This window comes from Lygodium microphyllum, unplaced genomic scaffold, assembly GCF_053477565.2.
Source record: "Lygodium microphyllum isolate KBCC unplaced genomic scaffold, Lygodium_microphyllum_v1.1.10 scaffold_48, whole genome shotgun sequence".
Taxonomy (NCBI): Eukaryota; Viridiplantae; Streptophyta; class Polypodiopsida; order Schizaeales; family Lygodiaceae; genus Lygodium; species Lygodium microphyllum.
The window spans coordinates 293,207-309,106 of NW_028229531.1; the positions used below are offsets into that span (position 1 = coordinate 293,207).

General features: G+C 39.5%; 1 protein-coding gene across 2 annotated transcripts in view; it reads left to right on the forward strand.

The window, feature by feature from the left end:
* Nucleotides 1–325: 325 nt before the first annotated feature.
* Nucleotides 326–15,900, forward strand: part of LOC148008906 (uncharacterized) — a 129,821-nt gene continuing 114,246 nt past the window's right edge. The window contains exons 1-2 of one of the 2 annotated variants that reach the window (XM_087673929.1): nt 326–635; nt 6,217–6,313. In XM_087673929.1, the coding sequence (XP_087530055.1) occupies nt 573–635; nt 6,217–6,313 (160 nt within the window). In that variant the 5' untranslated portion in view covers nt 326–572. The remainder of the gene's footprint in view (nt 636–6,216; nt 6,314–15,900) is intronic. The other variant, XM_087673928.1, reaches the window with a different exon arrangement.

The following is a 15,900-nucleotide window of genomic DNA, read 5'->3' on the forward strand; positions in this document are numbered from 1 at the left end:
TGGGTGATGTGATAAGAGTAGGATGATGAATGGAGGTAGTGGATTGCACCGGGTAGGTAATTCTAGGCGAAGAGAACATTGAAGTACTTAAGCTAGGGTATCTCCATGCCTGGTGGTCAACCCTTATGATCCATGTTTAGCTTCCTAACTTCCTCCTCTCCTTCTTCTTTCTTCCTTGCCCTTTCTCCCTCTTACCTCTTATTCCCCCTTTTCATTTAATTCTCCCTTTCTCTCTCTCTCTCTCCTCCCTTGTCCCCTCCCACTACCCTTCTCTTCTTCTTTCCATCCCTACTCTTCTTCCTCTCTCTCTTTCCTTCTCCTTGAACCCCAATATCTCTTCTCTAACTCTCTTTCTATCTCTCCATCTATGGCCTAATTCCTCTCTCTCTCTCTCATGGCCGGCGCCTTAGGATAAACGGTCAGCGCCTTCCCTAACTAATTATCCCCCTAAGGCTTTATATAGACTTAAGCCAAGGGGAGGTTTTCTTAACGCGTGCAAGCTGTTCGTTTGTAAATCGAGTTTGGAGATTACTCCTGCCTTTCACACGAGCTTTGCTGAGGATCGCGTTGTGATGGATGATTGCGCTGCTTTCGAGATACATCGGACGACAGACGTGATGATGACAGTGCTGAAGGTGACATTCGCGGCCGTTTTTGATTTCTTTTTTCCTTTTCGTTTTAATTTTACGTTAAAACGTTACAGAATGTAACCCAGCTAGTGCTTGGAGGTGTGCCACTGCTATGCACACACTTGTCTACACAAGCTAATCGACACAGTCTACTCACACACAATGCAATACATGCATCAATGGAGAGATCACCTCTCTCAGATGCACACACATGCATGCACAAACATGTCACACGCATACACCTACGCACACAAGAGAGGGAGAGAATCAATGGAGAGCTTGCGAGAGAGGAGAAATGCTCATCACTTAACTCAATGCTCATACATTAGCGTGCCCACAAGCCACGGAAGCTTGGAGCTCTTGGCTATGGAGACCGTCGTGCTTCACCTCTGATAGGTCCACGTGTGCTTTTTTTTGGCAAACGTGCCACAAACGATTGCAGAACTCCCCCTTGTAAGTTGTCTATTGATTGTTCATCCCTGGAGAATCTCTCGTGGGTGTCCAGTGTTGATGTAGATGGTGCTGTTGAGGCCTGTGATCGACGTGAGTGATTGCGCAAGAGGGTTAGTAGCGAGAGAAAGGTGGTGGTGGAAGCTAGTCATGTCTGCTGCATTGTTGGCATACCTGTTTCTTTTTGTCGTGTTGTTGCACCTTGGTGATTGTTCTTAAAATATTAGTGTCTTGTCACCGAGTTCTCCGCTACTAGGGCTGTTAAGTCTCTTGATGACTAAGTCAAGTTGTTCTTAAACAAGTTACCAAGGAAGTACTTTGACTTTGTGCAACAAGTGATCTCATAGCTAAACATGCCCATGTTCTTTGAATTTGAGTGTCAACTATCGTGTTACGCTTGGTTGTCTGATTAGTTTCATAGAGCATCCTCTACAGAGGAAGCCTTTGTTACATCTTCTTAGAAGGGGCAGTAAGGGAAGGATAAGCAAACTCAAAATTCAAATCAAAATCCAAATAAAAAACAAGCTAGTGAGTCGTAAAAAACTTTCTAGTTAAATCTTAAACTTGGATGGTAGAATGTACCAAAGAAAAGTAGGTATTGTCAACATTGTCAAAAGGTTGGTCACTTTGATAATGAGCGCCGTTTAAAGGCTAAAGGCAGTTCGCCCAAGACTCCCTTTTCAAGCATATCAGGTGAGGGCTCTCCTGACCCCCCTGCATAGCCGAGATAGTAGGGTAGACCAATTGCTCACATGGTAGTTGACTCCTTTGCCCCCCCAACATCTAAGGAGCTGTTAGAAATGTCTATCCATTCTAGTGTTTTGGACTTTAGTTATCTTTGGGCACTTGTTGTTTCCCTTGAGGACAGACTTGACGAGTCCCCTTCTCGTTCTGAGTTGCCCTCTCCTTCGAGTGTGTAGCTAGAAGCACTTGAGTTTACTTTCTCTAGAGACCTTGCGGTCCACCAACAGAATGTGGAGCCTGCTTGCAATTTAGTCTTCAATGCTACTGACCATGATCCGTGTACCCCTCCCACCTACACATCACTCGATCCTTGTAGGACACGCTCTAGTTTGTCTTCTCTTTTCTGTTGCATATTTTTTCGTTTACTTTCCTAGATTCTTAGTGTACCTATCTTTTGGTAGTAGGAGTCCTATCACATTTGTATGTTGCACCCCCTTGTGCTTTGCATTGAAGTTGAAGTTTGGATATTTTATGACCTTATGTAGTTGTTTTTGCTTCTCTTTACAAGTTGACATTTACTTCTTTAGGATTTATTGCTTTGCTCGAAGGGAAGACTTGGATAGTTCGGTACTCCTTTTCACGGTTGCACCTTTTGGTGGAGCATCTTTCCCAGGACCAGTCATTGCCTTTTTTGAGATAACCTTGAAGGTCATTCATTTCACAGGTTTTCAGCTAGACATGTATGCACACGCTTCTTCTTTGGGTGCTTCTCCTTTTTCCCACCGACATCGATATCTTGGGGAGAGAGGGGATGCTTACTTCTCATTTCACTATTTGATAGTGAGAAGGGGAAGCCTCTTTACTTTCCCTTCCACTTGGAGAGGGGGCACCTTATTCTCTTGATCGTGAGAGTGGTGATGCTTACAGTTTTTTATTCAGACATTGTCTTTATTGTATATTTTGAACATTGTATTTTCATCTGCACTGTTAGGATGACATGACTGTACAAGGGCGGTTGGGCAAGTAAACAATTTCTCTATGCTTGCTTGCTTGCTTTACTTGTCTTTCTAGCTTATTGTTTTTTTTTCGGGCTTCTCCATATACCCACTATATATTGCTTTACATACTCACTTAGATGAATCTTTAGGCACTTACCTAGTAGTGTGAGAGCTAGTTTTGCTTGTTTTGTGAAGGACTTGGGTTTAAAACTCTCTTCAGAAAAATCTTTTGGCTATTTGATACTTGATTGGCTGATATCTATATATTATTTATTCATTATTTGGAAAAAAGAAGAAGGTTATTTGTGGTTCTATCTAGCTTTGTAGGATGTGGTAGGCCGCCGGGCAGTCGACGTGCACTCTTTGTTTGATGCCCTGGACTCTTTGGGGTGACCACTTGAACTCCCTTGGTAAGATAACCATTGCCTCCATATTCTTGGTAGACAAGTGGGCAGCCAACGTGTACCTTTTGTTTGATGCCTTGGTTGCTTTGGGGTGGGATGCCTTGGGATAAAAATAAAATTTAGGCTAGACTACTTTTTTAGCCCTATTTTGGGTTTGAGAGGGGGTATTGAGCTAAAAAATGAATTACATGTTGATTAGCCACTTAAACGGCCCCCAAACATACTTATTTTATGTAAAAACCCTAAAAGATGGTTTGAGAGAGTTAAGTGGGAGAGGATTGAGAATCCAAATTTTCTATAAATAGGTATTCTTCCCTCCACTCTCTCAATCTTGTGTTTGCAGTTTGCTGGTGCTAAAGCTTTGCTGCCCACACCTTGTTTGCAGAGGATATCTCAGATGAAGTTGTCCCAACCTTGTACCCATACATTGGCATGTGTTTTGCTGCCTCCACCTTGCTGTGCAATCACCAATTGATCTAGCTTATGCATTTGCTGATTGGCAACACCATCCTTAGCCTAGCGACCTTCTCTCTTTGCTGCCACTTGTCTTTCCACTGATACCTAGAGCTTGTGTTTGCATCCTTTTGTTGCCGCCCATGCTGATCTCCACCTCGAGGTACTTGCGTTTGCTGCATATTCTCTTTCCTCGTTGCCTAGCTGTATTAGAATCCATCTTCCACAATATTCTGTATGTTTGTTGCCTAGCTGTACAATTTGTTTGTTGCATGAGCATTGTATATTCTGTATTGATTTACTTCAGTATTCACTATGTTCGTTGTCTCTGAGTTACCATAACCCTATTTGTGTGATGTGTTATAAGTTTATGATGCTTTGTTGTACAATTGGTTTTGTGTTTAGAGCATTTTTTCACACGGTGTGCTTATTTAAAGTAAGGGAGATTGGAGACGATCTCTTCTAAGTACTGGTGGGTATCCTCATTGTGAATGTTGCCTACTAGGGCACCATATCCTGGACCTCTAGTATGCTATCATCAAGCTGCTAGCTATCATCACTTGTGAGGGGTACCATCTTCTCAGTAGCTAGGGCATCCTTTACTATCAATGCTGGCTACTTGGGAATCATGGGCCTCCAATATGCCATCATCAAGCAGTTGTATCAATGTTGTATCCTAGCTCATCAAAGCAAACCTTTCTAGTGCATTGATGAAGGACTCGCTTACATCTCTTCTTTCTATTGTGACTTATAATATAACAAATCTTTCTATTGTTAGTGCAAATCCTTTCTAATATCAATGCTATAGCCTAGCTGATCAACGCATTAAATCTACTATTGTAGTACAAGAAATGACCTACTGTAATTCTAAATAGTACACCCTTGGTAAACTTGGGTATGAGTAATCCCTTGGCCTTGAAGACTAGCATTATGCAAATGGATGCCTATGATCCAAGGCTTGCCGTTCCAAAAGTGTTAAAAAGTATTGTATTTTTATTCAAAATCAAACTTGCTCATTTGAAATAAACCTATAGTCATAGAGCCTATGTTATCATTTGAATGATGCATGGCATTCATATTTCTTATGCTACTTAGTGACCCTATATAATGATCCCAAATTCTACTTGGGCCTTGTAGTCATCCTAAATGCTAACTTTAAGGTCTCAAATACTTGCAATGATACCAGATGTTGCTTGCAATGATCCCATATATTGACTTCAATTCTAAATACCTAGAGTGATCCTAGATGTTGCCTATAGTGAATCCAAATAGTGCAACCTACTTGTGGTGATTCTAGATGTTAAAGGTTAACTTTGATATTAGATGCCAAACTTTGATTCTTACACAAGAGAGTTGATACAAATGCAATGAATTCTTCTACCAAATTTGCTATTAAGTATACTAAGAGAGAGTTTGATATTGAGTATGCTGAGATCTTATAATGATAAAACATGTGTTGGTCTTCATCTTATGTGTATGATGACAGAAGCATCAGATAACACAATAATAATAATCATTATCTTAAGGTCCTAAATCTGAAGTTGACTAACTACTTCAATCTAGAAAAAATCAATAATATGTAAGCCCTATAATAAGCATTCTTATTCTAGGTGTATCTTGCAGTTAGTGTATTGGAAGAAACTATATCTTTGTTGAACATCATGAAGTATTCGGTGAATTTCTTCTAGGTTCTCACATTTGTAAACATGTCAATTAGAGACTTAGTCATTGAAGCATCTACATGCAATCCAATTTAGATATATTGAATTAAATTATTGTTAAAAAATATCCTAGTAGTACCTTTGAGTAATTAGCTAAAGTCTTTGGATTGAATAATGAGATGGAGTTTGAAATTGAAATCGCTGCAATCCTAATTTTAAAGGATAGCTAAAGGGGTTGAATTCTTTTGCAAGATGTTTCCAAACTATTGTTGCAAGCTGCCCACAAAAAATGTAAGTATACTTATTACAATCCCGATCTAAAAGGATAGATGAAGGAGATGAGTTTTTGTTTTTTCAAAACCTTTCCGAGCTCTTTAGCAGATGTTGGAAATATGCCCACCCAAAATGTATTTGACAAATATTTTTGCAATTCTAATCTTAAAAGTATAAATGAAGGAGGCTAATATTTTCTGTAAAACGTTTTAAAAAAAGGAGATATGCTTCCTCGACCGACTTTCCCTTAACTCTCTCTCCTTGCCTCCCTTCCTCCCTCCCCCCTCCCCTCCACTCCCGTCCCTCCCCTCTATGAATTAAAAAAACACAGAATGCTCACCATACATGTGCTTCATGGTTAATGTTTGCCATGGATGATGATACATCACTACACTTGAGACCTCTATCCTTGCCCTATATGGCGTGGTGCTTCAATGCCCCATCCCTTGGTCTCCCTTTCTTCCACCCCACTACCACTTCTCGGCCCTACCCTTCCATCCTTGTCAGCTTGGCAAATATATATAATTGGTAAGACATAATGATAGTAGTCAGTAGTCTTGGTGATAATTATACTTTCTTTTTCTAGTAATTTTACCTAAATTTCAAATTTTGAAGTCATATTTTTGCCTAAATGCAAAATTTTACATTTTTTTGTACTATTAAGGATACCATCCAACATTCGCTAGCACAAAGTGGGAAGTTGTTACTTGTCAACATCAGCATCACACATTTGCTAGCACATAATTTATCAAGGTTAGAAGGTAGGCCTCATGGTTTCCCCACACTTGTTATTAATGACACATCTAGTTTACTATGTGGATAGTAAGTAAAGAAAAATAGTGCAAGTACATGTAATTCAAGCTTGCTAAGTATACCACTTCTAAAAAAAATGAACCTCAGTGAAAAGAGACTGTTACAATTGAGTATAAATGTCATAGGCAAAAAGAGTTAAGTTAACAACATATACTCAACCACAAGCATGACAACTACAAATACTCCAAATGCTCTACCAACATGTCATGTCCTACTATAGACAATGGATGGAATAGATTATAAGCGCAATAGAACTTTCTGGCTAATGATGAATGGCTACCAACACAACTATACACACTAGAAAGCTCTAAATTAGTCTACTAGCATTTTGTGTTATGGAACAGACCACAAGCTTGAGAGAGCTTGCCAATCAAACATAAATGGTTAGTAGATCAGCCTATATCCACTTGCTAAAGTTTCATATATAACCTTAGTTACTAGTCCAAAAGACGTAACTTCTTCGTAATCGTGTTAAGTCTAGATTATTACCTCCAATTGAGTTTTGACACCTTTATATGTTTGAGTATGGTGGTACTAAAAGGGCTAGACTTCATGTATAGTCTTCTAGGGCAGGCTAATTTCTACTAACTTGAACAATATTATGATTGATCGATTTAGAGTAGTGATTGAACTTCTATCATAAATAAGTTGTCTAACATATGAGGAAATTTTCTTTATTATTATTATTGGTTTATTTGAGCAGCCCAAGCATTAAATCACCATAAGAATATGTTAATCCATAATTCTTACTATTTGTAAGTTTTTATAATTCTTTAACAAATAAGATTCAGTGCAGATGTTTTAGGCATTGCTTGACGTAGATTTGTATAGGTACTACTCACCTTTGATAGATCCAAGAAAAGTCTATATCTCATCCATAGAGAAAAGTGTAGCATATGGTAGTCAACAAGACTATATGATCATAGTGTAGTTATAAGTTCAAGGTTGTCAATTGTACAACTATACAATCTACCTATAAGCTCGTGTAGCGCTAGACGAAAATATACAAAAGCATAGTAAAAAATTGCAACACACGGAAGTCAGTGATAAGACTATACAACCAAAGTGCAGTTGAAAGATAATGGCTGTCCCATCATGCATAGTTCAGATAAAAACATACAAAAGTATAGGTGATTATTGTAGTTATAGTAGGATAAACAAGAAAGACATGCTATTTGCATCGGTACAAGAAAATCTCAAATAAGACCATTTTTACTATATCAACATATATCCCACTTTCAATGTTTTTGTTCAACATAGAAAAAAAATCAGAATATCATGTTTAGTTCAAAGCAGAATTTTTCATTGATTTGAAGAATCCATCCTGGCTTGCAGCTTGCCCAAGTAAACTTCTAGCTCGATCGCAATGATTTTGAACCTAGCTAATGTTCATGACATATGATAGTGTCATTTAATTTTAAAAAATCCACAACCTAGCCAGGATTTGAAACATAGTACTTACGAGGCATAGGTCCTACAAAAACCAATAGGCTTATGCCAGTTCTTATCAACGAGAAGAGTGTTATAAAGCATGTAAATAATAAATAATTATACTCTTGAAAAGATAGACTATTTTAACAAGTGGAATACATAAGGTATTTTGCACCAAAACGATATATGCGTGTAGAATGGTACGAATGTTGTACCACTTTGTATGAACCTTGACAGATTATAATAGTAAGTATTACCATAGGATAAATCATAGTAATAATTAAGTTATGATGAATCAAAACTGACAATTTTCAAGATGTAAGGATTTTACTAAGGTACTTCAGAGATTCACAAGCTATGTCTTGATAATTTCATCTAGCAGGAGAAAAATTTGTGTTAACTAGTCCTACTAGCATAATCTAAGTAGTTACAAATTAGTGCTGGACATTCTTCAACATATTCGTGATTACCACATGCCAATGTACAACACTAAGGCCTGACATGAATACTAAAAATCTTGTCTTGAGTTCATTTTCTCCTTGCAATTTGAACGAGCAAGTTTTCAAAAAATTTTCTCCAGAGTTTACCAGATATTATCATGTACACATAATCCTCAGTGAATCATGGATGCAAAACAGTATTAACGTAAACCTCTAGTTTAGTCCTTAACATCCATAGCATTACAGAATTTAACCAGTTTAGATGTATGCCATCATTGCATAACAGTAAGGAACCAACCAACGAGATCACAACAATAGATAAAAGCATGCCATCGTTGCATAACAATAAGAAACCAACCAATAGCATCACAACAATAGATAAAACCATACCATCGTTACCTTACAATAAGAAACCAACCAACAATATCACAACGGTAGATAGAAGCATACCATCGTTACATAACAATAAGGAACCAATTAATAACATCACAACAGTAGATAATTGATTTGCTAAGTAGGTTGTCAGGCCTACCCAAAAACGATGCACTTCAATATAGAGCAACTAGTCTCCACCCCCTACTAGCAACTTCATCTTATGTATACCTCTTGTTTGCCGTATTCCACAACTCCAAATATGACAACACAATTTGAGCGAAGCAGCTCAACTAAGTACTACAGGGATGAGTAGCAGATTCAAAACATGAAAGTACTAGAAAGAGAAAAAAAAAACAGCCAAGGAAATTTACCAAAGCATTTCTTATAGTTAAGTGCAAACACACAACTACGGTATGCCCTCAAATCAGCACACTTACCATGGTGAAGATGATTGATCAAGCTGAATCAACTATATCTGTTGATACAATGGGATTCTACGGCTCCATAGATTCCATGTGTTGCTCGAAAATATTGTCTACTCAAATGGTTGTAGTAGTATTTCTTCTTTGGAGCCATCCAATAGGTGGGAAATGCATAGCACAATTCCCATCTGGCTGGTTTCTCAATGTTCTTGATAACTTGAGGCAAAAAACATTTAGTTAATGCCTTTACCAGGGGCCTTGAAGGCTCAAGACATTCGAGCTCATCAAGATGTTCAACAATATTAATAAAAACGAACTTCATCAACTCAAAATATTTTATTTGTAGGGTATGATCAAGAAGAAATACATTTGCAATTGGGTTTGGACCAACTGCAACTCATCTTTTGCTCTTTTTGAAGCTTAACATCCTTTCAAACATATGAATATTGTCATTGCAAAGGTTCTTAAGTATGCTGAAATAACATCTAATTATAGTGTGAAGACTAAAAACTTCAGCACGTTGCATATAAGCAAAGACTTTGTCTTCAATGGGTACCATCACTTTTGGGATTGCAATGTTCACCGTGATGTTGTACAACTTCTACGACTAGGGAGGAGGGGATAGAATCTGAATACCATAAACCTCAAAAAAATAGGTTGCAGTGGCATAGTTGTATCATAAATGATTTGATTGTAATGGCTTGGTTGTAGTATAGCCACCAAAAGTTTGTGTAGGTGAGTCTATCCAAAGGTTCTTTAGTTGACGGTCCCCTAGGTGCCACAAGTGGTTCAAGGTCAGTAGCTCTGCCAGTAATATCACTCATAATTCCATCTAATGTATACAACCAAGTGTCAGAAGTGGAGCAGCAATGGAAGTGTAAACACATGTTGTAATAAATTGTTGAAACACAAGACAAAAGAGAAAGGGAAAGAAAGAACACAATATAGATGAGAACACAGATGTATGCTTAGGAAATGGAGTCCATATATCAGACACGAGACTGTCACATACAACAGTGAGTCATTGGTTGCATGCGCACTGGCACTGGCACCGGCACCGGCTCCTCTCTCCACAGGACCTTTAGGTGGTAAATTGACTCTGAGGAGGAGGAGCCTAGAATATATAGGCATGAATAATGCCATAAAATATGTCAGGTCGGCCAACATTTAATACTACTTGACTGGCAGCAATAAATACCATAAAGCATGAAATGCTACACAAAAAAATACCTAAAATATCTACATAATGTGCCCACCCATAATACATGCTCAGACTCACACATGAGCTGACATACTCTGCTAACATCCTCTCTCAGATCATGGGTGATTTGATACAATACAATGGTACAATAATAAAGGACTCATCATAGTCCATACAATAGAGAACCACCGAGTAGACCCATGGATATTGAGGCAATGGGTGGTTAAGCCACCACCAAGGTGCCTTGGAGAGAACCTGATGTCGATATCGATCATACCAGCTCTCCTGAAGATAGAGAAGATCGTAGTAGCTCTTAATGTTTGTCAACAATGCCGCTAATATAGCACACGTGACCATCTTGTCACCAATGCCACAGCGCATAAATGACCATGGATTCCCCTTCTTTGGCTAGAGCGTCAAAGTGTCCCCTCATGTAAGCTCCAGACGAAAGCCACCTGCTCTTTATTAAGTAACCATTCCATCATGAACCTGGATGTTAATCCAAGCTCCAGGATTTAAACTTGCTAGACTTTGGTTGATGTGTCAAGGACGTCCCTCTTTGGATTCTGTGTATGTGTAAGAACTATAGATGAGGTGCGACTGCTCCATCTCACCACCCTCTCACACTCCCTCTCTGGCACTGGAGAGTCATGAGGGATGATTTCATCACCACCACTAGAAAGTAGCTGAGGAAGGGGCCACCAAGCCCTTCCCACGATATGAAGAAGAGGATCCCTTCTGTGCCTTGGACTTTGTCTAGGCTGGAGGATCGGAGTCGGAATCTAAGGCAAATGATGACTCGTTGGAGGAGTCTGCATCCCGCTTTATCTTCTGCTTCTTTTTCTTTCTAGAAGCCACTAACTCTTTGTAGTCCTGCAAATGGCCCTTCTTGCCACAGTGGTAACACTGAGGCCTTTGACTTCTTTGTCTTCGAACCCTCTTTGAAGTTGTAAGAGCCTCACCTGAACCTCCATAATGTGACGGAAGCCGCCCTTGTAGTCGCAAAGTCGCCTCATGCTCAAGCAACATCGAGAACATATGAAGAAAATTGACATGAGTTGTAGATGTCTGCGCCCGTAAAGCATTTGCCACTCCATCAAACTCCTGAGGAAGCTTGTAGAGTACTGTACTAACAAGATGTGCCTTTGATAGGGCAGACTGCATAGTCCGAAGCTGGTCCTGGATCTGGGTAACTCGAAGGAGGAATGATTGGATCATATCTTTGGTTTCAACTTTGGCCATAGAGAGTAACGGCCTTCATGATGAAAGGAGCCTTGTACATCAATTGCAACTTCGACCATACGTCTAAAGCTGTCCTGTAGGAGGTGACCACCGGTAGGACTTCTTTGGAAATACACCAAAGTAAGGCCGAGTAAGCACGGGCATCATCCGAATTCCATGTAAGCACTGCTTCCTCATGGTTGTCTTCATCAAAATCAGTTGGAATAGGAGAAGGCCGTTGAAGATGTGCAATAGCTCCGCAAACCACATACCATAACTGCTTCTGGATGAACGAGGTCTTCATCACCGGACTCCACGTGTAATAATTAGGTCCATGGAGCTTGTCATCAGTGGATGTGCACGAAGGAGCCATTTGTAGAGGATTCAGAAGAGAAGTAGAGAAAGGAAGGTATTTGGAGAGGGAACACAGATAAAACACGAGCACAGACTGCAAAAAACAAGAGTTCATGTACAATATAACCCAAAATCTGACCAAAAGAAGACAAAAGCTGCTGCAAAAAATCAAGAAATCGGTCAAAAAACTGCCAAAAACAGCAAAGACAGCTTGAAGTTACAGTCGCCCAGCCAGGAAGGAGTTAGGAACGCCAAAATGCAGGCTGAATATTGCCACAAATAGGCTGAAAGTCGCAAGAGTCGGAAAACTGAAAACACAAGCAACAGAGGGCCGGTAGACAGCAGTTGATGGAAAATCTGCAGAAAATGCAAGTAAAACAGATTGCCTGTATGGAGCAGTAGTCACCTGATCAACAAGGGTGAAAATAGTCCTAAAATCAGCAAGAAAACGCAGCATGAGCACAAATCTTGAAATTTGATACCATGTCAGAAGTGGAGCAGCAATGGAAGCGTAAACATATGTTGTAATTAACTGTTGAAACACAAGACAAAAGAGAAAGGGAAAGAAAGAACACAATACAGATGAGAACTCAGATGTATGCTCGGGAAATGGAATCCATATATCAGACACGAGACTGTCACATACAACAGTGAGTCACCGGCTGGGTGGGCACCGGCACCTCTCTCCACGGGACCTCCAGGTGGTGAATCGACTGACTTAGGAGGAGGAGTCTAGAATATATAGGCATTAATAATGTCATAAAATATGTAAGGTCGGTCAGCATTTAATGCTGGTCGACTGGCAGCAATAAATGCCATAAAGTATAAAATGCTACACAATAAAAATGCCTAAAATGTCTACATAGTGTGCCCACCCATAATACATGCTCAAACTCACATATGAGCTGACATACTTTGCTAACAGCAAGAGTATACGAGGTTGGTGGGCTGCCAACTCTTTGTTCAGAGCAAGGGGAGTATACAAATCTAGATTAGCTACCTCCAATTTGTTCAATCGAGAGCCTTGATTTGGGAAAGTTCGACAAAAGATGAAGTGAGTAGTACTTTGAGGTTGTGTACCTCCTTCTTAAGCTTAGTTTGTTGCACTTTTGGTCGCTTTATAATCTCTCCATTGGTTGAGATTCGGTTCCTTGCTTATATCCTGGAAGCCAAAAGAGTTTTATGGCTTATAGCTCTGTTCTCAAGAGCTCTTTGTGCATCACCTATTGATAAAGAATCAATTTCACTTGTTCTAAACTCTATAGTCCATGTTCCACATGGGGTGTCTCTTGTAGGGATATCCTCCAAGCTTTTTACAGATGGTACGAAACGATAGGAAGCAAAGAATAGAATAGAATCTGATGGAGGAGGCGGAGAAGGAGTTGAGACAGCTTCCATGGCAAAGAGGTAGGCACAGAGTTGAAGAAAGAAAATGTAAGTGTATCTTCTTGCGAGGAAAGTATTGAACTTTTTTTACTTTGGATTTTGAAGCAATGAAACATTTAGGTGCTTTTTTCTGTGGATCTTGAAAGTAAAGTTTGGATAAACATAGTTTTTTTAAAATTCCAAGGTACGTGCTTGCCAAGAAAGTATTAAACCTACTTTTCCGTCGGATCTTGAAGCCAAGGCAAAGCTTAGATAAATGTAGTAGCCTTTTGCTTTGGATAGAAAATATTTTTATTTTTTACCACTTGGTAATTACTAAGCAGTAAGTTGGAAAAACTATAGAAATACGCAAGATCTTAAAAAAGTTCAATAGCCTTGAAATTTCTAAGGAATCTCTTACTTCCTTCTTAAGTGTTTGTTTCCCTCTCCTATCTTGTCTTACTCATGCATCTATCGATGCGTCTGTCTCACGCATCCATTCACGTATCATTCCCCAACATTATAGCCTACAATATAATCAATAACACATGCTTCTCAATCAGGTTCCATTTGCTACCCATTTTGCCCCATCACAAAGGATGGAAAGGAAGAGTCGTGTGCATGCATATGCATATACACATACATACAAAAGAATGCATACATGTATGTATATATATCTTATATGTACACACACACACACACACACATAAATACTTTGATCTCTTCTTTAGCCATAGTTGCCTGAAACAGAAACATTTCGGCCTCAAAACGTTTTGGTCACATTTGGGGGGACAAATAGGGTAACTCACCTAGTTTCGTGATAGACAGCTTATTTTGCCTTGCTACATGTAGATTTTACATTGTGTAGAAATTACATGGCATAGCGGACAGAATCTAAGGAGTAGAGTACACACAACAAATATGTGAAGAACAGAGATTGCTTTAATTTCAAATGAATTGATACAAAGATAGCTCTGTCCACCCATGCGCTTTTACTGTGAAGTTTAGATGGCGATCCAGACAGATAATAGGCGAAGAGCTTAGGGTAGTTGAAAAAAACTCTAACTGGGTGAAAGATAGATTAACGATGGCATTAGAGGGGTCTTCCTTTTATAGCCCGGGATCATTAGTACTAGGGGTCTCTCCATCTACTCCACCCCTCATATATCTCCTCTCCCCTAGGTAGTTGCTAATTCTATGTGGCTCTTCTTGTGTGGTAGAGGCTTGATCCCCATATGGAAGCCCCATACATAAGTGTTGGTGTGACCAAAGTGTTGAAGAGCTAGAGCTTCATTTGAGGCTCTTGAAATTGTATGCATGCTAATGAATCACTAAGCACAAACAACAACACATTCTAGAAAGAACCACTTGGTATCGAATTATTAGCTTATTCTTCTGCATGATCCTTTGATCTTAGCTCCATGAAATTCTACATGGGTGGAATGATGATATGCTTGGGTGTGGCCCTTTTGCACAAGTTGTGTGGATAGTTTCCGATAAAGAGAGTGAGTATGATGAAGGCTTCTAGCAAGTAAAAAGCTTGCTAAAAATGCATTTCGTGAGAGTTGAAGTAGGGCATGCATTCTATAGATGTTAGCATAGCATCTCTCTCCCTCTCTCTCTCTCACTCATAAACACTATTCAATTTTCTTTTTGCACTGTTACGAGACTACTGCGGTTGTAGCTAAACGATCCTATGGACTACCTGGCAAGATAATGGCAATCCAAGTTTGGTTCTACACTAGCGATTGTATACTCGACTACTGCATGGAGGCTACCTCATAGAGAAGGAATGCACTCATAACCTTTAGAGTGATTCTAGAGCTCTTTCGCAAGCCCAACGTGCTTTTCAACATACACACACATGGTTATCTACTCTCCTATCTACTCCAAAACCTTGTCACAAGCACAAAGAGTCATTCTTCACTCTCCAAATAAGCATTTTGCCTGCTATCACATGCTCAATAACACTCTCAATTACTTCAAGCATCACATTTCATGCATGCAAGCTCATTCAAGTCTTATCTAGTGTTTGTTGAGCATCCAATTAAAACTTTCCCCGTGTTTTGATCCGTGGTTTGATAGGAAAGTAGATAAGCTTGCGTGTGTGTGTGTGTGTGTGTGTGTGTTGAAAAGCAGATTGGGCTTGCGAAAGAGCTCTAGAATTACTCCCAAACGTTATGAGTGTATATCCTCTTTGTGAGGTAGCCTCCATGCAGTAATGGGTGTGGAGTTGTCATTATCTTGCCAAGTAGTCTATAGGTTGGTTTAGCTATGACCACGGTAGCCCTATAACAATACAAAAAGGAAATTGAATAGTGTTTAGGGGAGAGAGAGAGAGGGAGAGAGATGCTATGCTAATATCTGTAGAGTGCATGCCTGCTTCAACTCTCACGAAATGCCTTTCTAGCAAGGTCATTACTTGCTAGAAGCCTTTGTTATACTCACTCTCTTGTTGGAAAATGTCTACACAACTTGGACAAAAGGGCCACGCCCATGCATATTATCATTCCACCTATATGGAATTTCATGATGGAGTTGAGGTCAAAGGATCATGCAAAAGAATGCGCTAATAATTCTCTACCAAGTGGTTCTTTCTAGAATATGCTGTTGCTTGTGCTTAATGGTTCATTAGCAAGAATCACTAGAGATTCTTTTCTCTCTCTCTCTCTCTCTCTCTCTCTCTCATCTATCTACAAGCATGTCCCTTCCTCCCTCCTCTTCTC